This window comes from Nymphaea colorata, chromosome 2, assembly GCF_008831285.2.
Source record: "Nymphaea colorata isolate Beijing-Zhang1983 chromosome 2, ASM883128v2, whole genome shotgun sequence".
Classification (NCBI taxonomy): Eukaryota; Viridiplantae; Streptophyta; class Magnoliopsida; order Nymphaeales; family Nymphaeaceae; genus Nymphaea; species Nymphaea colorata.
This window is the reverse complement of record NC_045139.1, coordinates 13,355,580-13,380,018: the sequence shown is the minus strand read 5'-3', so window position 1 is coordinate 13,380,018 and position 24,439 is coordinate 13,355,580. Positions and strand designations below refer to the sequence as shown.

General features: G+C 38.4%; 1 protein-coding gene across 2 annotated transcripts; it reads right to left on the bottom strand.

Annotated features, from left to right (window-relative positions):
• Positions 1-3,254: 3,254 nt before the first annotated feature.
• On the bottom strand, positions 3,255-20,797 carry LOC116246965 (ubiquitin C-terminal hydrolase 12-like). 2 transcript variants are annotated; one of them, XM_031618889.2, is made up of 32 exons: positions 20,579-20,797; positions 20,272-20,335; positions 19,951-20,101; positions 19,661-19,818; positions 18,987-19,252; positions 18,527-18,745; positions 18,325-18,433; positions 18,074-18,189; positions 17,841-17,939; positions 16,052-16,161; positions 14,661-14,735; positions 11,703-11,781; positions 11,450-11,596; positions 11,274-11,354; positions 11,057-11,176; positions 10,642-10,764; positions 9,441-9,518; positions 9,179-9,267; positions 8,989-9,097; positions 8,794-8,862; positions 8,568-8,678; positions 6,262-6,317; positions 5,967-6,144; positions 5,784-5,885; positions 5,630-5,701; positions 5,349-5,414; positions 5,191-5,256; positions 4,883-4,969; positions 4,637-4,753; positions 4,466-4,540; positions 4,296-4,382; positions 3,255-3,895 (listed from the first exon to the last, which is right to left on the bottom strand). In XM_031618889.2, the coding sequence occupies exons 1-32, from the start codon at positions 20,606-20,608 to the stop codon at positions 3,854-3,856; spliced, it is 3,351 nt and encodes a 1,116-aa protein (XP_031474749.1). In that variant the 5' UTR covers positions 20,609-20,797; the 3' UTR covers positions 3,255-3,853. The 2 variants fall into 2 exon arrangements, with proteins under 2 accessions (XP_031474749.1, XP_031474750.1); XM_031618890.2 differs by having other exon boundaries at positions 4,637-4,750.
• Between the last annotated feature and the right edge of the window lie 3,642 nt (positions 20,798-24,439).

Genomic DNA, 24,439 nt, shown 5'->3' with positions numbered 1-24,439 from the left:
TTTTGAAGTTTAATTGCACAGATTTTGTGTGGTTATTTGTCTACAGACTACAGACAAGGTTTTGAAAAATAGTTACAGAAAATTGATGGGCGAAGTTAGTTCAATTGCATCGCCATTCAACGAATCAAATTGAATCGGATTTACCCCGTCTGGTGTTCAGGTATGTGGTTTCAAATATAAACAAAAGAAAACCTATATCATATCGGCTTTTTTAAGTAGCGTGAGCGGATCACCAAAATATAAATTTACCGTTGTAGCTTCTGTGGGCGCCATCACCAGTATAGATCTACACCGGTGAATGGATTACCCCTATAATTCGAGGACAGTACCGGCAACCAGGAGCACCGGTGAAGGTCAGCTATACCGTTGAGTGACGTCACCGCTATAGCCCTACAGTACAGCGAACCGCTATTGTTTTGATTAATTGACAAAATACAGACATTGTAAAAAGTCGACTTTTATAACAAGTCGAGTTCAAGTTTCTGAAACTCAACTCCTTTTGGATTAACGAATTGAGTTCAAGTTTCTGAAACTCAACTCCTTTTGGATTAACGAATTGAGCCCAAGTTTCTGAAACTCAACTCCTTTTGGATTAACGAATTGAGCCCAAGTTTCTGAAACTCAACTCCTTTTGGATTAACGAATTGAGCCCAAGTTTCTGAAACTCAACTCCTTTTGGATTAACGAATTGAGCCCAAGTTTCTGAAACTCAACTCCTTTTGGATTAACGAATTGAGCCCAAGTTTCTGAAACTCAACTCCTTTTGGATTAACGAATTGAGCCAAGTTTCTGAAACTCAACTCCTTTTGGATTAACGAATTGAGCCCAAGTTTCTGAAACTCAACTCCTTTTGGATTAACGAATTGAGCCCAAGTTTCTGAAACTCAACTCCTTTTGGATTAACGAATTGAGCCCAAGTTTCTGAAACTCAACTCCTTTTGGATTAACGAATTGAGCCCAAGTTTCTGAAACTCAACTCCTTTTGGATTAACGAATTGAGCCCAAGTTTCTGAAACTCAACTCCTTTTGGATTAACGAATTGAGCCCAAGTTTCTGAAACTCAACTCCTTTTGGATTAACGTATTGAGCCCAAGTTTCTGAAACTCAACTCCTTTTTAAGTTTCTGAAACTCAACTCCTTTTGGATTAACGAATTGAGCCCAAGTTTCTGAAACTCAACTCGCTGTTCGATCACTTTAAGGCCAAGGGACCACACTAGGCATGGCCTTTTCGGGCGGGTCTCTAATATATATTTATTGGTGGTCGAGATAAAATGCAATTATAATTTAGCGAAAAAACAAAAGGACCTTCGTACAAAATCCGATCTAATGGCAGCGATAGTTGATGAACCTTCTGTCGAACCAAAACTAAACCCCATGATTCTACAGACCTTAACCAGACAAGTAGCATGTGGGGAAAAGGATTTAAACATACCACAGCAAATGGCGGCAACAACTTTATGGCTTTACAACCACTTGGAAAACTCAACTACGAGGCAATGTCCAATAAAGGCTAAGAGATGGATAATATCTTCCTGAGCTGTGATTCTAAAAGGGTCGTTGTTTTTTACCATGCTGGGTGTTTAGAAAGCTCACAAATTAAAATAAGTGTGCTCTGCGTCTCTCTTCACCTCTCCCGCTCTTTCTCTCACGTTCTCTCCCTCTCTCGCTCGACAGTGTCGCCCTCCCTCTGTTTTCTTTTGAAAAGAAGAGGGGAGGGGAGACCACACCTTAAAGTCCTCCCCTTTTTGAATTTTATAAAATCAAATTTGCAAAAATACACTTTACTTTTCAAAATTCCTAAACAGCCGTTTAGAAAAACTTACGGACGGAACAAGTTCAGTTCCGCCACCTCCCCGGCGAGGTTTCCGTTGTGGTCCGGGGTCATCCAACGCGGCCGTAAGAACTTGGCAGATATGGAAGGAGGTTCCTTACTCCAACACTTGAGATGATGTAAGAGGTTGAATTCACCAAGCACACAGATAGAAGTGCTCCTATACCTATATCTCCACTTCATCAACTGCTCAACTAAGGTATCTACGATGAAGTCTTCTGTTTGTAGATGTGTCGAAAAAAACTTGGACCTTTGCCCTGTACTAGCAATATGGCAATTCTACTATTTGATCAAACAACAATTCAAGTTTTTCATGTCAACCAAAGAGGACACCACGCTTTTCATTCAAGACATCGTATAAAATTTAAAGCTGAAGATTGCTTGTGAACTGGATAAATTCAAAAGTTTTCATACAAGTGAATTCACTCCGATAAACCACCACAACACAGACGCCCCCCCCCCCCCTACAACCACTTTCTTATGAAAGTAACCGCATGCTTTTATTACAACCACCAAGTAACCGCATGCAATATTCCAATCTCAAAAACCTGATATGAAAAAAAAAGAAAATGTTTTCCGCCGTTAAGTTGAACATTATTAATGAAAGGCATGTCAGCATCAAGAAAAAAAAAAACGTTTCATGTGTTGATTCTTGGATTATAAAAAGGAGATTGCCTTTATAAGTTAATTTTGTGATAGAATTCTTGTCCTTGTTCATTATTAATTTAGTCTTCAAAATAATCTTTTTCCCCGCATTCAGGCTAAAGTCGTCCGCCCCATTATTTTTCGACAAAATTTTAAAAAAGGGGCAGCATCTTCTTAACAAAAACTACCTCAACGCCCTACTTAGAATTTTTAACAATGTGTTAATTCGCAACAAAATTTTACACGAATAACCTACGACCTATAAAAAAAAATTCAAAACCACGTTTTAGTTTCAGTTTTGATCTGTTCTTGCACATCAAACACAGAAATGGACTTATAAAAAACTCAAATCAATTTAAACAAACACTAAACAGTTCTATAATCAGATATTGTGTTCCTGATTCCATCAATTCCAGAACCAGCATTATGGAATAAACATCAAACGCTAAATCTGATGGTAGACACATAGGCAGCCATCTTTCTCATTCACCTGCTGGACTCCCATCATATACGCAACACAAGCGAAATAGTTAAATTTCCGGGTTGGGGCATACACGGTCTTAAATAATGAACCATGCAGACGTGTGCTTGATAAGCAAATGCAACGACCAAATCACTACCGACGAACACTAACGCATCACCAGGTCGAGCGCCAGGGTCTAGCCCAACATTGTGCGAAGTGTGCTTCACAAGCAAAAACAGTCACCAAGTCGAGTGCCAGGGCTTAACATCGAAGAAAAAAAATAAAAAAAGAAGAAGGAAATATTGTGCGCAATGGAGGCAGCCAAAGAGGAAAAAGAATATTAGGATGCAAAGAACAGTCAAGATCCTCAGAAATACATACATGTTCCTTTTACATACCTAAAACCCCAAAACCAAGAGGAACCAACCAACACCATTATACAAGCCCCATATTCATCACATAAAGGAAAGAAGTGAGGGGGGTGTTGAAAGAGGAGGAAAATTGTCCAACTACGCCTGTATACAATTCCCTAGTCCAAAAATCTTCTCTATGTACCAAGTAAATACAGTGAAGTGGATAATCTATTTACCCAACTAAAAGGGGGGAAAAAAAGAGAGAAAGGGAAACCAAAGATGAGACTGAACACTAACTCAAAAGGGGCCACGGATGAAAAACACAACACTGAGACGTGTAGGAGCGCAAGCATGAAGCATGCTCGTACAACCCAGAGGTCCTCTCTCCACCCACATTAGAAAGAATACATTTTAGCAACTACTGAAGAAAGACTACACTCAAATCAGGGAACTCATCCACATCTCCAGGGCTGCTGCTTTCTTCATCTCTGTATCCGAATTGCCACCAGTTGCAATAGCTCATCATCACTTTCAGTGAAGCCAGGATAAATTACTGCTTTCTAGTTGTATATCTTTACTGGTTTCTCAAAAGTGTGCCGTGCCTGCATAAGATAATATGTTCCACAACATTCATTGGGCAGACTAACCAAGACCTATGGAACAGATGAACATCAAGAAGCTTCCATTCACTGCCGGAGAAAAGGAAGTGGGAAAAGGAAGGAGATAATATTTTGCCATATTCCCAAATGCCACAAGAATCAAGGTAACTGACACCTATCAGCGAAAGTTTAACTGTGACACAACTACTATACAGTGGAAACATTGGCACGATTTCATGCTGCCTCAACCAACCAATATGAACTCAGGGCTATTTGTAAAGCAACAAGGAAGATAGCCCCTTGTAACTGTACCAATTCTACTGCACTCGCTCTCACAAGATGCAGCCCAAGCTTTTCAGACACCACAGAAATCCTACAAGAAACCAAAAACTCAGGAACTGACCTGATTGATTGTATACGCCCTCTTGGGGGCAGTATCTGAATGCTCCAGTCCAAGGTACTGTTCCCATGCACCATAAACATCTCTCCTCTGCAAAATTCAAAGCAATTCATCAGAATGTAGTGCACACGACACCAACAAAATCACACATAAACAAAGATAATAATTGAGACCTGAAATCGACTAGAGACCACATCGGCATCCTGAAGGTATTCAGGGCGACCCAATGACATGAACGCAAACTTCCACTGAGAAGACATGCAAATAGTTAGTATGATAACAAGCCTGTAATCTCCGATGGCTACTGGATACATACAGTAAACAAAAAATGAAAACACAAATACCTTCCTGAACTCCTCATCAGGAACCTGCAATTTTTTCTGAATCCGTAACTTAACCTCTGCCAACGTCTCACCTTCATGTATAACCAAGAAAAAAGGTTCTCCAAAATTTTGTACCTGCTGTTAAAGTCAACCAGGAAAGAATGATCGCAAAGTTAAATTCAACAAATCAAAGTTAAAATTCAAGAAGGACAAGCACCAACATGCATATATGATATATGACATGACAAAGTCCAGCAGGCACCATACCATTTGATTTTGTGATGCATCTTTTGTGAAATGATAAACATGGATCAGCCGGTCATGTGCCCCAAGATTTTTCTCTTCCTCTGGGATCTGTGAAAGGAAAGAAGTTTTAGATTCACCATCATCAATCCATACGTCGAAGAAACTATTGTGCCACATCACTATTGCACCATTGCTTTTCCCACTAGGATATGAGCAAGGAAGGAAGCTTCAGTTTCAACTATTACGCATGTATGTGCAGCTAGGCATTTTTATCTGCAGTCTAAAATTGTAAACTATTAAGGAAATGAACTACTTTAACAGTTCACTACCTCTTCCGCACGCAATGTCCAGTACTGATCATTGATATTCTCAATCTTCTCGTTCAATGGAAATATCTGCACCATTAGGCATATAATCATCAGGATAGTGACTTACATAAGAATGCAGCTAATACAGCTAAAAGAAAGCAGTGAGACAAAAGACAGGCCTTGTAAATCTTGTGATAGAAAACCTCAAGCAGTCTCAGCTCAGCATTTGGATTAGACAATTCAACCTGCTCAGGAATAAATAAGTGCAAGTTTTGACAGTCAAGAACAAAGCCAACCCCATATAGCTAATATCACAACCAAACCCCAACATGAAAATCCATTGAAGGAGACATATATTGCAATTGAAAACACTCCTACTCTGCATTGTAATCTTGAACATGCCTTTCCAACGAATGGGAATGCTAATTGTCCAATGGCCAACTGCTATTGCATAAATTACCTTGGACTTCAGGTCATTAATGACATCCCCTACAGTACTTTGTTTCGGCAATCTTATACTATGAATGACCACCTGCATGAACAAAAAAACAAAACCATGGATTATGAAAACCATTTGAGGAAGAATGGAGAAAGGGCACAACCAGCTTACTCACTTCATCCTTTGTTGAGTGATGAAATGCAACTTTCAGAGTTTTCAGACCTTGCAATTCTGGAAGTGGAATGTCCAAGACTTCATAATAGAGTATATCAGATGTCTGATACATCAAAAAGAACGAAAGAATCAGTTAATCAGAAACAATAAGAACTGGAGACTGATTGAGCGATTGATCCACCACCTGATTGTAGTGAACAAGCATATCAGACAGATGCTCTACACCTCTGTACTTAATGGGCTGTGGCTTAGGCTGCTGGGAATAACAGTTATGGGACGTCAGCCTGATTTTTGAGGGCTCCTGCAATCCTATATGCCTTGCAACTCTTTCAACAACATCATCATATGTATGTAACTTTGATCTGCAGAAAAAAAAATATAAAGGAAGTTAATCAGCACAAATTAGAGTCAATTGCAATAATATTAAGATAATAGAACTACCCTACGAACTGGACAACTCTCTCTACACATATACTTACAGCTCCAAACAGAAATCATCCTCTTTTGGTTTATCAAGAGAACGGAAATGGACAACCTGAAAAAGTTAATATTTTGACTACACATGAGACTTGTCAATTCAAGCAAAAAATGAGAAAAATGAAGATTTAAACATACAACCAGCAAAAAATACAAGGGCACAGACAGTATAATAAAAACCATAAACCAACTTGAGCATCTAGTTAACTTCAAAGCTAACACAATGCAAAAATTTGAAACCCAGACTAGCATACATTTCTCAAGGACTTATCGCAAGCTCACCAAGTCATGTAAATGCCACTACACCCATTATAGCCACCAGATACCATCTTTAATGTGAAGATAAATGGGTCAAAGAGGTAGAAGACATGATAGAAACATGTCTCAGAAAACTACTGACAGTGGATCTATAGCCATTTTCTCTGTTCAATTTCAGAAAAATATCAAATTGACCCTCCAAAAAAAATAAGGGAAACCCCCTTGGTAGAGGTTCAGAAATTATTGCTAAATATTGCTACACGGAGTTTCCTCCAAGCCTAGCTGGGTATGGGTGCGGGTGTGGTTGGACACGGGTAAGGAGAATTTTCAAAAATCATGGGTACAAGGACGCGGCCATACATAAAAAACACTAGAAGAAAATGCCGGATGCTAAGATATGTTATTATTGTTGTGTTCGTATATCTATTTTATTCAGTAGCACACATCTATTCTTTTTTTGACATGTGCAAAATAGATTTCATAAGGGCATATTATTTTTTTGTAGATGAGACTGGCATTCTTGTCGAAGTCGCATTAATGCTTAAGTTACATTGGTTTAGGGTTTGGGGCTTCATGTAACCTGATCTTCCATGCTTCAGCAGGCTTATCATCGTCCCTCTTTCTATTTTTCTGCAGTGTGGTAAGGAGATAGTTTTTGTTTTTCTCAGTCAACATATCCCTTAGCCCTTCTTCCTTTCTTTATGTCATGAGTCGCCCATCTCCTTCTCTGTTTTCTCTCTCATCTGATTTCTTCTGTCAGTCTGAAACATATTCCCTTACCTATACTACTAGCCATTCGTCGGAAATGGTAGCCACTGGACAGAGAAGTTGACATCAGAATATGTACAGTCTCCGCTGGATGAGTTCTCTTTACTCCAAGCGCATGAGGCAGCCTTCGTTCAGCTGATGGCTGCTGTCATACACATGGTAAACCCAAAACATACCCAATATTAGGACCAAAATGGATTTCGTCAAAGTTGACCGAGTCTAAAAATGGTCAGACACAGCCTGGGTGCATGAAACGCACCCGATACAGTCCAATCTCCATCTAGGCAGCGCCTAAGTCCGTATCTGTGCCCAGTCATGTCGACATGGGTGTGTGTGGCTCTTTGAGCTGTGTCCATGTTACATAGCAAGGCAGCCGTGTATGCAAAATAACCAAAACAAATAATTTTCTTGCTAAACATTTCAAGCTCATACCGTAGACTATTCACATACTCGTTAGGATAGAGAACATTTCATATTAAAAACAAGAGATAGAGCCTCTTCGCCTCATAGAAAAAACAGGGACACAAAAATGAGCAGCCTGACCTAACCTAAGCAGGTCAATATCACATTAATTAGGCCCAACAGACGGAAAAGAAGGCACGCCCCACGCTTGTAAACAACACCAAGATTACTCGTATTTCTACGTTTGCTCATGTAAAATAAAAACCTATGATTCATTGCCTTCAGGATGCTGCCATCTGCAGCTCAGAAGCCCCATTTTGTAGGCCGTGCATTCTAACTCTGAGAACAAAAAATGATCTCATAAGGAACCAAGCTGGGACAGATGTCAGTCCCAATCACTGAATATGATAAGCATTAGGACGCCTCATCACATAACCACTTGCTGATCCTTAAACTTCCTAAGAAGAACTGAACCATATTAAGCAGGACATGTGATGTAACGAGCATACGGGGCAATTAAAGAATATTAGAATGAAAAAACCATAAATTTGTCTAGCAAATATAGATATGGAATGCACAGCTAATGCCCAGAATCAGCAAGCCAGTAAAAACCTAGCAAATTAAGACAAGCAGAATACTTTAGGAGCACTAGAATGGATTAGTTATTGGGCAGGTCTTGTCTTGGCATAGAAACATCCTGAGAACCAAGCATTAAAACACTTGAAATGCACAGATCAAATTAAATCATCCACATATGCCAAGAGAAGCATGGCAATTGGAATTCCACGCAAGCTGATGACAAGATAATACTTATCTGACAAGATAAACCCCTGTAACTTGACAGCCATGGCATTTCATAAAATCAAAAGAAGTCATATACCTGTCGATTATGAACATATTCCAGAAAAGAGGGGACATCTGGGTATCGGCAATGCTCATCCGTATCAACCAAAGGAGATTTCTGAAAACAGATGATGTCCCCATCCTCAAGCTACAATAGCAGAGAATCAAGGATCAACAACACATAGCTCAACTTTATGTGCATAAACAAACTATTTAACTATCTATTTATGCTTATATGTGTGTGAGTCCAAAGTATCATTTACCTGGCTGGCCCGAAAAGTCATGCGTTTGTCAATATGTTCGCACATGACAGTGGGCTCAAACTTGATCTCCTGCACATTAAACGGAAAAGAAATGAATAACTGTTAGCCAAGAAAACAAATAACCGATAGAAAAAACATAAAGAACAAGTATCAGGCAAGGACCTCTACAATTGCACAAGCAAACTTCATACTGACCTCATACAATTCAATTTCTTCATTTGGTGGGAAACCAGCCATTTCATTCAATCTGGTTAGTATTTCTACTGGCTTACCTCCCGCTTTGACAAAAAGCCTTCCGACATATCTAAGATTAAAAGGACACATACATGGTCACAAGACAACTCAAGGAAACATCAACAGTCAAAGAAATTTCACAAGAGAATACCGTAATTCTTCCTTTTCAGGGTCATAAAGCTTGAAAAACAGAAGAATATCTTCTTTTGTCTTGTCGGGAGGAGGATGAGGATGACCATCCTGGACCCAAAAAGAAGACAATAATTAATTTGAAGCAGTCAGCACATCACACCTTATCAAATGCTTACCACCGGAATAAAGCAGACACAAGATGAATTCAAATATTAGAACAGATCCAAGAGTAACTAAAATAATAGATAGAAAATTAGAAATTGTTTTAGGAGCCAGATTACCGGTCCAAGTTCAACCTCCAAAAACAACTTCAGCTCAGCATTATGAGCTTTGTTGGAGACCTCTCTCAACTGGCCAACCTACAAAAACAAATGCAAAGAATGATCGGATAAAAATGGGTCCACGCTTGCATTAGGAAACAGAAAGCACGTTGCAACTTGTTTAACTCCATGAATACAAATCCCTGTCAACACTGAAAGAACAAATTAAAATAAATATCATCTAGAAAATGAAGTCTGGCATGCTCAACAATCAAATGCAGGACACTCACGCTTGTATGAGATATCAAGTGTTAGTATATTGACTCTAAAAGCTAAAGAAATTTGAAGTTAGACAACTAACAACAACTGGAAGCTTCCCAGTCACAAAATTTCCCATTTAGAGAAGCAGAAAAAGAGCTAAAGCAATAAAGCTAGGCCTGGGCATCGGGCCGAGCCGCAGCTCGTAACTGCGGCCCAGGCCCAGCCTGACACCCAAAAAGCGAGCCCTGGCCCGGCCAGGTTAAAATTAAAAAATATATATCTTTAATATAAAATAACATATAAATATAATTACTTGTAATAAAATATTATAACTATATATAAAAATCAATAAAAATAATATAAAATATCTTATCGGGCAGAATCAGGCTTAGTTGGGCCTACCCGGGCCGGCCCGAGGCCTTTTTTCGGGCCAGACCCGGGCCAACTCTGTCCAGATACTGGGTACCCGTCGGGTATCCGGCCCGATGCCCAAGCTTAAATAAAGCCAACCGAAGAACATTCAAGGAATGCATTTTGAGATGATACTGAAATGATTCTAATGTACAAAACAGATGAATCCAGAGTGTATGAGAAAAAAAATGTAAAGAACAAAGACAATGATTTAAATGTCATAAGAGATATTTGCGGCCACTTACAAACTTCTCCCTCATAAGAGATATTTGCGGCCACTTACAAACTACTAGCTTGGATATTATCTGCCATCCCAGTGATCCTACTTAAACCAGGGATGCCTCACTCCATAGAAAGAGAATGGATGGTCCTCAATTCCCAAAAGAATATCATATTTGAATAATGCTTGCAAAAAGGGAAAACATACTTGCCAAGGGACAAACCTCAGTAACAAATTCAAAAGAACCAGGATCATAAAGGAAAAGAATATCCTGCTTAGTTAAAATAATAATATTGAACTGAAAGAACACAAGGGAAAAAAGACACTTACAGACTGAAGTTCCTCTTGTTGGGTCAAAGGCCTGTTTGGACGATATGTATGGTTTTGTCGCTTCGCCCACAGCCAGAAACGCTGATACTGCACTGGTATCCCAAATTCCCTGGCCACCTCTTCCTAGAAAACAGATGAAAGCTTGAGGAACAACACATCCTAAAGAATAGGGACCACAAATTCATACATGCATCACAATTTCATCAATATAGAACCAAAACAATAGAAACAGTAAGACAAAAGGACAGACAGCCATGAGGTAACACAATTATGAATAAGGGCAACGCATTAACTACCCACGAACCAAAAAAAAAATGTACGAAAGAGACAAAAGAAGGGGAATATGGGTGGCATAAGAAGGTAACACTATAAAGTTAACAAGGGAGTACTCAAAACAGCATTAACAGAAGAATACCTTAAAAAGACTAAATGGAAGTTGTTTCTGAATACGAAAACTGCGAACTTTATCATGGTCTACCAGATCAAAATATATATCCTTGCCAATCTGATCCGCAAGATCCTCACTCCGAGCAACCTTAAATACAATCACCAATTCAGAGGGATAAAAACAAGAACCAGACATATACCAAAAAAAAAAAAAGAGGAATAACACAAAATTCAACGTTTATAACCTTTATTATAGTATACAAGTGAGCTTCGGCTTTCTCCTTTTTCTTATGTTCCTTTTCCTCTTGCTCTTTCTTCAACCTAATCTGCAGGTTCATTTAAAGTCCCAAGTCACAATGTTAAGTTCCCTGATGTTGAGCCAGTGTAAACCTGAATCATATATTTGGTGGATCAGTTTTACCCTTAGATGCTCGGCAATGTCCTTCTCGTCGACATTACAAATTATCTTCTCTTTGTCACTTTCCCGAATGTAAACAAGCATGTATGCATTTGAGTATTTTGTAAATTTGAATGGTGTATTATTAAATCCAGGGTTTGTCTGGGGTAACTGTAAAAATAGCAAAAAAACAACATTAAATAAATCAACAAACAAGATAAGAAAGGAATGCAAGAAGATGTTAAATTGTTAGCCATTATTTCTTAGCTAACTTCACCTCCTCTTCACCACCATACTGCTCCTCTAATGCTCTCTTTGTGTCTTCTTTCGTTACCCTTTCATCATCAAATTTAAACCTAAACAGAATAGTTCACTTTTTATTATAAATTTGAGGAAAATAATTATTCAACAATATTTCATGGGCTGAGTTAGAAATAGCATATGTAAGACAAGCATCTATATAAAGTTTTCTTAAGAATCAATAGCAGCAGCAGGATGCATTATAATTTCAACAGAGATAATCTAAAAAACTGTATACAGCCTGAGAAAAATAAAACAGCAGCAATGTATCACAAATTGACATGGTACAACTTAGCAACAAACAAGCCAAGTCTCATAGATGTGGGCTCGGATGCAGCCATGGGTGCAGAGACAGAAGGTATGACATGACAATTTCCAGGCATGGTACTAGGGTACGGCTGGGGAGTTCTGTAATATATATCATTCCATATCTGGTATGTCTCACATCATATCCTATGATATGATGTCGTATCCTATAATAGGATAAGCAATTTGTGGGTATGCATTACAATACACCGCTGTAGCAAGAAGACTGCAAAATACCTGTATCACATAATATCATGCAAAACTGTGCCATATCATATGATATGACCAGCATTATACAATGCAGGATCTTCAGGAAATTTAGGGGATCCCAAATCCCTTTTCTTACTTTAGGCTTAAAAACTCCTTCATACATGTCTTAACACTCTTGAGAATTGTGTGTGAGGAGAATTTACCCTTCTGAGACCGAAAAAATTCATTTGTGGTCAGCTTTGTGCATGAAAGGTCAATCTTATGATTCTTATGCTGAAGAAAGTAGATTTCTACTCCGTTTGTGCATGCAAGCTCATTTTCACTGTGAAAGATAACTGCATTCTTCATTGTATATTTCTATTGTTTCCGTACGATACGAAGCATATCATATAGGTTGAAAAACCTAGACGATATGGGCACGATACACAAAATGCATGTGTATCATGCCCATATCGGCCATATCTTACAATGCAGCCCCTGTATCGTACAAATACGACCGACACATTTTGCATCTTACGATACGGCTTTATTTTTCAAAAAGGAATCTGATACCCCTTTTTTGTTGAGATTTTCTTAAACAGTTTCTCTTTTCATTTTCAACGCTTCTAGAAGTAGTGGGGAGTTTCACCATTTTAAAAAGAAATTACCATGAAATCATTGTGTTAAGGGAGAAATCATCAGCTTGAAGGGATAAGGATGAAGATGAAGAAGATATTGATTGATAATAATCATGATATTATTCAATTCTAACATTAATTCAATTATCATTTGACACTGAACAACTAAGGACTATACGTTTTGATGTGATGTAAATACTTTGAAGTTTAGACTTTTTTTTTATTTTTCAAGATTTTTTCTGATTTTTCTCCATTTTTTTATTTGTTATCTTTTTATGAATTAAAAAATAAATTTACGATATGTTTATGATACGCTTATGATATGCGTAAGGGTCCGCCCAACCCATATGCACTACTATAAGCTTTTTACAACATTGGTTTTTGGATATACTTTGATTATTTTAATAGATTATTTATATAAAATAAATACTTTCCTTTCGTTGCACTTAGATTTGAGGGGCTAGAAAAACATCAGTCCTACAGATTTCTTCAGTTGGAGAAGCTTAAAAGACCTGTCACATGTTCGTTGGCAAACATCTAAAGAGTAAGCGTGTGGTCAGCCAACAAGATGGTGGTGCATATTTTGCATTGTCATGCATTTACATAACAATGCATGCAGCACCATGAGGCGCATAAACAAATCATAAGGGGTTCATGGTATTCACTCAAAAAAACACAAGGGTTATATATTTATGATTAACAACTCAAATCAACAAAAATAAATAATTGCACCAAACTCCAAAACTCAAGATGACACATAAAGAAAACGATGTTCCACTAGCAGCATTACCAATGCCACAAACATACCTAGAAGAACTCGGTGGAGGTTTTCTTTATTAGGGATTTGAATTTTAGAATTGTTTATTTCAAGATTTACTCTCAACTTATATATCAGAAATTTAAGTTAATTTAATGGATGAACTTTTTAAAAGGAATGTGAATCTTTGTTTACTATAATTTTGTTAAATTGGTGTTTTATGTTCACATCTGTTATTTTTTTTTATTCCCTATTTTTTGTAATTTAGTCATGGTTTTCTTATTCTAAATAAATTGTAAATTTTTACATTATGTTACGGTATCTATCTGACAATCAGCCTCACCAATACACAGTACTTGTGCGCTTTACAACAACATGGACAGGTATACATACACCACGAGCATGTATATTTATGAAACCGTATATATACCCACTAAGTTAAATATCTAATTTCATGACTATATATGTATGACTATGAGCACATAACTTCAAATTTTGAAGATTCAAAAAGGATGTTTTGTAAATTTTTTGTTTTTTCACTAAAAGCATTCCACTGGTTTTGATTTGACCCAGATGTGAATCAAAATGGACCCATACGGACACCAGCATAGCCAGTAACACTGCTCTATGTGTGTGTGTGTGTGTGTGTGTGTGTGTGTGTGTGTGTGTGGTGGGTATGTATGTGTGCATGTATGTGTGTAGCAACAATAAGATTTTAAGCAAACACTTACATGTATTCAAAGTACTAAACAAAAATAATAATAAAAAATACAAAATATCATTTCACTGTTTAACATGTAAAATGCTAATAAAAGAATTGCTGGCACTGCAATCAATATCGAGTCACGGCATAAACTGGCTAATGACTGTCAATTAAGAACAAAAAAAAACTGATATGATATGCCACCAAACAGCATACCTTCTTTCAATGATGATCATCAGAGATAGACAAAAAAACACAATCAGTCATTTGCCACACCAGCTAGCAGAGTATGCTGTAATGATTGTAAGCAAAAAATTTGTCTACAATACATGTAGAACATACCACTGATCAGAGAGAGTAGGCCTAATAAAAGCATAGTAATGTCCTCCATGCACTCCACCACTGTGAACTAGAACACTGCAAAATACAGCAGATATGTAAAGTACCTGAGCATATAGCACAGGACATCAAGGATACATGAATGGGCAGATGCACCTAATAGTAGTTGACAAGGGTATTGTACATGTGTTCCCCATTTTTTCTTTCCTTTGAAAACAAAATGCTCAAAAAATCATATATTGCCAAGGAAACAGTCAAAGAAAAGTATCTCCTGGTGATGCAGTGCAGAAAATAGAAATCAAACAGTTTCTTTACCTATGAAAAAGTTCAAAATTGAAATGATGACAACTGTCCTTATGAAGACTATCTCCCACAATAACACATAATGCTGATTGAGCAGTTTAATTAAAAGGGAAGGACAAAAATAGTTGTACAGGACAATCAACTCTACATAACGTCCACCTGATCTGTAACAAAATAGAACAGCAAAGCAATGCAATACGAGGCTTGAATGGAACATTTACGCCCTGTTTGGTTGGAGGGAAAGGGAGGGAAAGGGATGGAGGGAAAGGGAGGGAAAGGAAAGGAAAGGGAAGGGAATGGAATGAAAAGAAGTGATTATAAAAGCTTGTTTGGATAAAAGTAAATGGAATGGAAAGGAAACGATGCAATTTATAATAATACCCTCAATAGTCAAAAGGTTGGGAGGCAGGGAGAAAAAAAACGTGGAGGGGTATTATGGGCAGTCAACACTTTTGCACTTACTCCCTTTCCTTTCCCTCCCAATCCGTCCGATTTGGGAGGGATTGGATTTACACTATACAATCCTTTCCTTTCCTTTCCTTTCCTTTCTTTTCCCTCCCCTCCCATCCAAACAGACTTTCTCTCTTTCCCTCCATTTCCCTCCTTTCTAATTAGCCAACCAAACACAGGAGGGATTGCTCAATCCATCTCTTTCCCTCCCTTTCCTTCCAACCAAACAAGCCCTTAGGTTCCAAGGTCTGCAATGAAGCAGAACATTTCAACAAGTTCCCCATGCTTAGCCACATAGGCAACTGACCAAGCAAGAAAAGTGGATGTAGCATACACAGTAAAGAGAGAAGCTAACAGTCATGCAGATAGACTTGCAAAACTTTTCAAACTTTCCATGTCAATGAAATTGCAGCTCGTACAACCCATCTAAATAGTCCAGCTAAACCACATCTGTGCCGTGGTGGGTGTTCCAGGGACAGGGTACACCTAACTGCTTACTTTGGGTGAAGAGAGAAAGAAGGTACATTCCAAAAAGGGTGCATACCTTTGAAGCAATAAAACAGAAATAAATTAGTCCTTAACCATATAACGTTATATTTAGCGGTACAAAGGGTACAACAACATCATTTCTATCAATGTACCTGTGAAGCGTGTAAAGATTCCGAACACTCCTGTCTGCATCAGGTGAAAGATATTTACCATCCTCCCTATCAAGGTCCAACTGCAGTGGGAACTCATATCGATCATTTATCTGCAAAATCAGATGAGGTTGGATCTCTCCGATAAATCTTCCATGACAAGAAACAATGATAATATGTGCACCAAAAAACAGATGTTATTTTGTTATTCAAATCCATTCAACGATGTCACTCATGTAGAACAAAATAACCTACAGAAGTCATTAAAGAAGTGCAAATTTTTCACCATTTTTCACCAATCGAGAAAATACAAAATAGTTCTTCGCAAACTTAAAAACATAATTTCAATAATATTCAATCCAGAAACTCATCAGTTTGTGACCATACATTTTCTAATTATGCACTAATCTTGTGCCAATAATGGAAGCAGTGGGTGACCCATTATCAACTATCAAGTGAAGAAGCTGTTAACTCGCCGAAGGAGCCAAAGCATGTTGTGCTCCAAAAGCATTTCCAAATATTAAAACAAAAACACCTTCGCCAAAATTTCAACACAGAAAGGTTCTAGAAAATAAAGACAAAAAAAAATTAAAGAGAAATTGTGTTAATGAAAGTGTTGTTTAGAACCAGGTGCCTGTGAACAAGAAAAGTTCCGAAACCAGTTTCCAGTTATCACTGTAGCTGGAGACGTATGCAGCATCTCACTTCAGACTATCTAAGACATAATTCTTTGTCCTTCAAGGAGATATGCTGCAAAAAACGATGCCTATATCTTCAGCACTTTGTGTAACTTCATAAACAGAGACCAAATGAGGTAAGTTGCCTACAACTACACAAGCATTACATTCCTTAGTAAAGTTCCTATGCAAAACATGATCCCATTCAACACCACAAATTCTCAATCAGCAAAAATTTTAAACAGAAGCACTACAACAACTCATAGCTACACTAGTTACAATCTTTAACAAGCAAAAGACAACCCAATGTAATTGACAACAGGGTAAAAGCTTCAAGAAAAGATGATGAAAGAATACAAACCTACAGCAATGCAAAAAATCTAGTAGGAATTCAAAAACTCGAAAATTCATTTTTTAAAATAAGCAGAATTGTCTGGGCATCACTTGCAAAAATGACTTGAAATATAGAAACACAGCCTACCAGATTACTGGACTCAACTCAGCCTTCAGAAGCCCTCAAGTGCATCAGTGCATTTAGACATAACATCGGTCAGACAAGTTGGTCTTACCACTTTTTGCTAACTTATAAAGTACCAAGTTCTGACCCAAAACTATACTAGACTGGAACTCATCATTTGTTAGGGATTGCATTGAGCAGTTTTAAGGAACAACTAGAAAAGATTGTTAATCAAATGACCCAAGGAAAATAGGTGCTACGGCCCTACAATATACAGTTATACACACATCAATATGCAAAAAGCATGGGAAGAAATGTGCAGATGAAATGAACAGGGAAAAACAAGATTTATGGCATGTAGCATTTCTGAAAGAACAAAAAAAAAAAAGAGGCAAAGAGTACAGGAAAGAGTGAGCACAAAATCTCCAGGCTAAAATCCTAAACAAGCATCGCAGTATATATCTTGCTCAGTGAGAAGCAACCAAACATCATGATATATAAACATATGAATATTCAGTGTCACCAAGCACAAACTTTAGACCCTTAACCAAAGAAGGATGTCTTAAAAATGGGTGCCACCATCAAGGGCATCAAACTAGCATTTCAAATAAAATCAGACATGGAATGCAATATGTAGAAGATAATGATATCAGCCTACCTTAACCATTGTATCACGCATAAAATCATATTCAAATCGTTTTAGCTGAAGCTGCAAAACAGGAGGGAAATCGATAAAGAGTACACCCTTCTTTGCATCCTGAAGATAGGCAAAAGAATGTTACTTGTTAGCAATAATACAAAGAGGAAAGGAATTCATAGAGAGTATTGAAGGCTAAATTCAAGCAAATGACAGCAAGAAAGATGTGTAACTAAACTAAGACCGCTTAACACCTGTAGTCCATATTGTTCTGCATGATACTTATTATCACCTTCTAGGCGCTCCACTTCCACATACTTGTCAAAGGAAGCATAAACATCTCTACATCCTTTAACATCAAGTTGTAGGTCTGCAAATTAAGCAAAACTAATCAAACATTTAACAATCTTTAAAATCATGAGCTGAATGGAAAAGCGTACAGGCAGAGAGAGAGAGAGACAGAGACAGAATCCTGATGGTGGACACTAAGAGGTAAGTAGAATACCGTAGAATGATTCCTTCCTTGTAGATTTATAATCAACATTGATGCACTCTATGTAGTTCATGTGGTGTCCTTCGAATAACTGTTGTATGGTGCCCTCAACAACTGTGCCCTAAACCATTGAATATCAAATAAATGCAATGACTGCAAAATAATCCCAGAGCCACCATTCTGAAACAAACTTCTACTGCAACAGCCATCATACCTTCATTTTGTCTTCCAGTTTTTCACAAAGGACTCTGTTTAGCTCTTGAACATCATGCTGCATGAAAGAGTCATACGTATCCCATCCAAACGACTTTGTCAGCTCTTTCGTAGCAACACTATTATCACTGTACTGGAGCTTATAAAATAAGCTCTGCAAGGCCAGAGGGATACTGCCTGATGGCATATCATTCTCGGTTGTCGGCATATGATACACTGCCTAAAAAGTAACAATAGAGACAAAGAAAGAGCTAATATCACATCTTAGCTGCTGAACATAATATCCACAAAGAATCATAGAAGTGTCCAACTTGTGCCAAATAAAGTAGACAGGAATCGCACAGAAGATTTATCGAACAAGAAAAAGGAGCATCATTCCACGGGTGCAAAAAGCATGTGGCTCTGTCTAACCTCAAATGTCAATACAACCACTAAGCAACAATGTTCCTCACAATTCTAACCTTTCGAAAATAAGGTATATGATACAATGTTTGAAGAAGGGAGTTCATGTAACATGTCGCTCCTTGGTTCTTAAGACCAACATATCCAGTTTCCTTCTTCGAGTCATACGTCCAATAGTCAACCACTTTACGAACGGCAACCTCAGCCTCCACCACACATGTGTCATTTACAAGAAACCCTTTCCCCGGGTCGTATAGCTCACTGAGAGGCATGAAGGAAGTAAATCCCCAATCACTCTCACGTGCATTGAACTGATGCTGTGTATCTGATCAAACCACAGAACAAGATGGAAATAAAGACATAAAGATTATGATATGATCTCTATAAAATGTGTCAATTGATCCATGCATGCTCAGTAGCTAATGCATAACCTGCCTTAGATCAGCTTGGAGAAGTGACACAATATGCTGCAACATGCATGTTGAATCCCATCATCCATTGATTGTGATGCATTAAGCAAAAAAAGATGGCATGATCTGAAGGTGGGTCTAAAGCAACATTTATTAAGTAAAGCAAGGCTTGCATTAGCCATATGAGCAAATTCTTACAGCGCCAATGAGGTCGCACAGAATAACATGATGCAGCATGAAAAATATACAGACACAAAGCCAAACAGCCGTTCGACAGACCCACTCAATAACAGAAACAAAGCAATGCAGGATGTGGTGAATACCTTTCCTTATGCTGTACTTGCTATGGATTTGATTGACCACGGCCAAGCTAAACTGTGCATATCGACTCCATCCGTAAGGTAGGGTTGCTGAATCCGCCACATCCAGGTACATAGACAAATGGTCTACGTTATTTCCTTTTGGAAAGATCAAAATCCTCCTGAAATTCATTGGCATTCCGCATCGATCAGAAGAGTTCGATGAGTTCCCCAGTGCCACGAAGGACTTCCAGTATGATCAAATGATCTAAATCAAACAAGACTCCAAAAAAAGCAAGGTTAGATATGCTTACCATTTATAGCCACCAACGATGAACACATCGGAGTAGTATTTCTTGACATTCAACCTCGAGAAGTTCTCGATGGTCCAAGTAAAACGAGTCGAGGGAGGCTCCTCGACCTGCTGGTTCTCCGCTGTGCTGATCGTCTCCCCTTGCGCCACAACTAAAGCGTCCCCATGAAGCAAGCAAAACCCCAAATAAACCCCAAGCAATTCACCACCAACGCAATCGAACCGGAGAAAATAAATGAATCAGACAAGCAATAAACTCACGAATCATACGAACGAGGAAAGACAAAAGAAGGGATTCGCAAAAGGCCGGTCTCCAGCATACCTTCCATCGACTGCGGTCCGTCATTGAAATCGGAATGAGGGACGAGCATCTCCTCGTCCTCCTGCTGCAAGAGTCAAAAGCAAAAAAAAAGACACAAGCTCAGATCCGGCCGGCACCAGAATCAAAACCCTAGAAACCGCGGTGTGGATCGATGCCGCGAAAAGGCGGGCGACAATCGAGAAGTGGATGGAACAATTAGACGCGAAAGGGCGAAACTTTGACACGAAGCTGATGGAAGCGCAGAACCGCAGGCGGGGAAACAAATCGCGACGCAGTAAACGGAGGGAAGGAAGAAGAATTTGCTTACATCCAAGGGGGGAGGCGTCATCATTGTCATGGAGACTCTGAGATTCTTACGATCCGAATTCCAGGAGGGAAATCGATCGACGGCAAGAGGACTCTTCCTCTCTCTCGCTCCCTCTCTCTCACAGAATGGAGACCACCGGGAGACGGGAGGACCCTCGAAATTTGGTTTAGGGGAAAAAAAAAAAAAAAGAAGAAGAGAGAGAAACAGAGCGGAGATAGAGAGAGAGAGAGAAACTGGGCTTTTATTATATGGTTTCGCAAGATTTTGAGAGAGCCCAGCCCAGGCAGGCATGTTTTCTGGAACTTGCGTCACCGTGACACGATTGATGACACGACCATGAATCGGTTCTGGAAAAAAATATCCATTTATTTGAAGATCCGAATATGTCATGCAATCCAGTTTGAGGTTGAACTCCAGTTACTCATATTTGGATGAGGAAATCTAAGTCCTTTATTGAATCAAATTCCATCAAATGGATGATATCATATGATTCGGATTGACATGTGGGTGCTGACTATTGATTTCTTTTTCGATATTCGACAAACAATGCATTAATTAGAATAGGCGATGGGATGGGAGCAGCGGCGCGCAAATAAGCAAACTTTGATGCCTAAAATAAAAACAAGCAAGAAGGGCGGGTCTGTGGGTAATTACGGGGGAAGGTGAAGGGACCGTCCGCTCTCGCGCCGCCCCTTCGGGTCTCGCCCTGCCTATTATTTATCATGACGTCCGCTGCTCTTCCTCAGCACTGTTGTTTGCTACTTGGCGCTTTACATATCCCGCGCTGAAAACACGTATTCTTTTAACGGCGAATTTAAAGTCTCTTCCATGTTTGTATACCAACACATATGAATCATGATTTTTGTTACGTGTAGACGAAATAAACACAAGAGCTACGTGTATTGGTTTACAAGTCCCCCCGCCAACTCGAATTTATAAGGTACTTTCTCAAAGTTATGTATAAGATGTCATCCATCACCTTGAATAGATCATTTTACATATGGTGTACTGGACCATACGTAATTGTTGAACTATATAAAACTTTTATATATAACTTTTACATCCAATTTGTTTATATAATTGTTGAACTATATAAATACATTTTCTTGCCCAACATCCTGCTGTATACTTAATTTAACTATATATATGTGTGTGTTAAGGCAGCAAATAAATAAAACGTATATCTTTTTCTCGCATTTTTTTTACATTTTATATCCATTTACGTGGCTGAATTTTTGAACGAGGTTTTAGAAATACTAGGCTCGGCTCCTAGATAAAACCAAATACCACTGATTTTTAAACCCTTTTATAGAATGCCATCGAGACATATTTTTCGTTATGACATTTTTCACTCGTTGTAATATTAGTCGTGAAAAATCTACTCATATTGTGGAATTTATGCAAAAAAAAAAGCATTCAAATTATTGGGAAAGCCGAGCACCATGGACATCAAGTTTCTAGTCGGCACAATCAAAAATTCTCTTACGTATGTGTACGAAGGGCAACTTTGACTCAAATCCCCTCGCTAGGAAATTTTTGTCGTGTGCGGTTCCTGGGGAGGCTCTCAACTGTATATTGCTGGACCGTGATCGGTTACAAAGTCGCCCCAGAATCCTGTGTTATCAAGACAGGTTGTTATCGTTTTCGTTACTTTGACTACGGTCAACGGCCTGTTGCAAACATGGACTTAACACGACCAGGTTATGATATTTGACAAGTACTTATGGTATTGTCGTTCTCGCGTCACACACAATATATATATATATATATATTGTTGAATCAGAAACTATTTTGATCGACGAACGTAAATTCAAGTAATGTAACTCAAAGCAAATGATGTCTCAACAATTATGATCGGAATGCATCTGTCATTTATTGTTTACACATGTTGGAATAAATCGAGTTCAATGTTGTCGTGTGTGTCGGATGTTACTGGATAGTTAAATTCTAAAAAACTTATAGTTAAAAACAGTCACTACATTGGTATTAGTATTAGTCGGTATGTACGACGCAACAATGGTTTGTGGAAGCTTTAATGACGATTTATAAAACTTTCCACGACGAATTTTTAAGTTTCAAGCTGTCAGCAACTATCGAACATCATGTATGATATACCGCTTTCCCTTCATACAATGGGCTCAAAGATGGAGTTGGGAACCATTTTAATTGGCTTAGATATATGAAATTTAGTAAGTGGTTCCAATGTGGAATCTAAAGGATAATAATATGGGACAATTCATTCAATCAGGTTCAATCCCATTGGTTTTCAGGAAAATCTCGTAACCAAAAAAAATTATTCAAGTCACTTCCATATAATTATTCCAATTAAATAACGTGAATGAACTGGACACAAATCACGACCATTTTGCAACGATTTAATTAAAATATTTGACACCAATCAAAACTCGTTTAATATTAAGACAAACTAAACACTAATTTGACTATTCTTTTTCATAAAGGATCGTTCTTCCTCTTTCGAAATTTCACATTCGACCTGACCCCCAGCCACGCTAAGAGATCTCTGTGCACCTAACCAGGTTCTGGCTTGTTGTGACCAACATGGCACGTCGTTTTGTTGGAAAAACAAAACCAGAAGATCCCCGAGTTAACTTTTTCTTCTTATGTATCAACGAACTGGGCACTCGATACCACTACTCTAAATAACACGAGTACAAAGAATAACTTCTTAAGTCATTCGTATTGGTAGCCAAGAAGGCTGATACAACAGTGTAGAAGCTGGTAGGAAAAATGACATCCAGGCCCTTTAGCAGTGTGCTAGTTAAGTTGGCCAAGTAGGAGAATCTTTTCTAGCACCAACTACAACATCTGAAAACGGCAGAGTACTATTTACCCGGTAGAAGGAAAAGACATTATCATTATATCTCTTTGACATGAACTGGTAAGAATCTGTTTTAAGTTCTTAACTTAGCACGTTGAAAGAGGAAAAAGAAAACCACAATGCATTAGAAAAAAAAAAAAATTAAAACATGCTTTTGCGGCCATTTTACACATCCAAGCATTTCTCCTCAACACCTGATTCTCACATCATATATGCCAGATTAGAAGGTTTCCGTCGAGCGGCTGGAAGACAACTATAGGAAGACATGGTACACATGCACATTCTGTTCTGACAAATCCGGACACATTTCAGATGCTTCAGTGGTTTCTCTTGTGACCCAGAAAACTAAAGCTTTTGGTCAGATGACATCAGAGTGTTGGTACTCCTTACCTTCAAGTTTTGTTGAATTATTGTACCAACCCTTAGTGGCTTTTTCACAATGGTAACGGAGATCTCATGGTTGCGAATCATTAGATTATCTGAGACCTCATAAAATAAGCCATTGATAAATTTTCAAGGCTTCAACAGATAAAATAGGCTTTGGATTTAGGCTAGAACCTTTGATAGAAAACGGCGTCCGGAAGCAGACATGGTTTTGTCTCTATTCTAATGCTCACCATGTTGTTGTTTAACGTGCACAAGAGTACGTCAAGGTGCAGGTTTCAAACAGTTGGATAGAGGGATTTGACGGAGTGTGGAGCCCGAACTACGTTGAATAGGTGAATTTCTTGTAAGACCATTCATGTAATTTTGCCCTAATATACAAGTTTCTTGTATTTTTTGGCTCTTTGTGACAATGAAAAGATCAGTTAAACCACATAAAGTCCTTGTGCCTTCTTCTCTTTCTCTCTTTCGTTTTCTTCTATTGGCGTTGCAAGAGAGAGAGGACCTCGTTCCTAATAGGATCGCCAACAAGGATGATTGAGGCAAGTTGGATCAGCAAAGAACCAACTCCAAGCCGAGAATCATATCCCATCAGACAGGCTTAATCTGCATCTAAACCATAAGCAGCAATGCTGAAC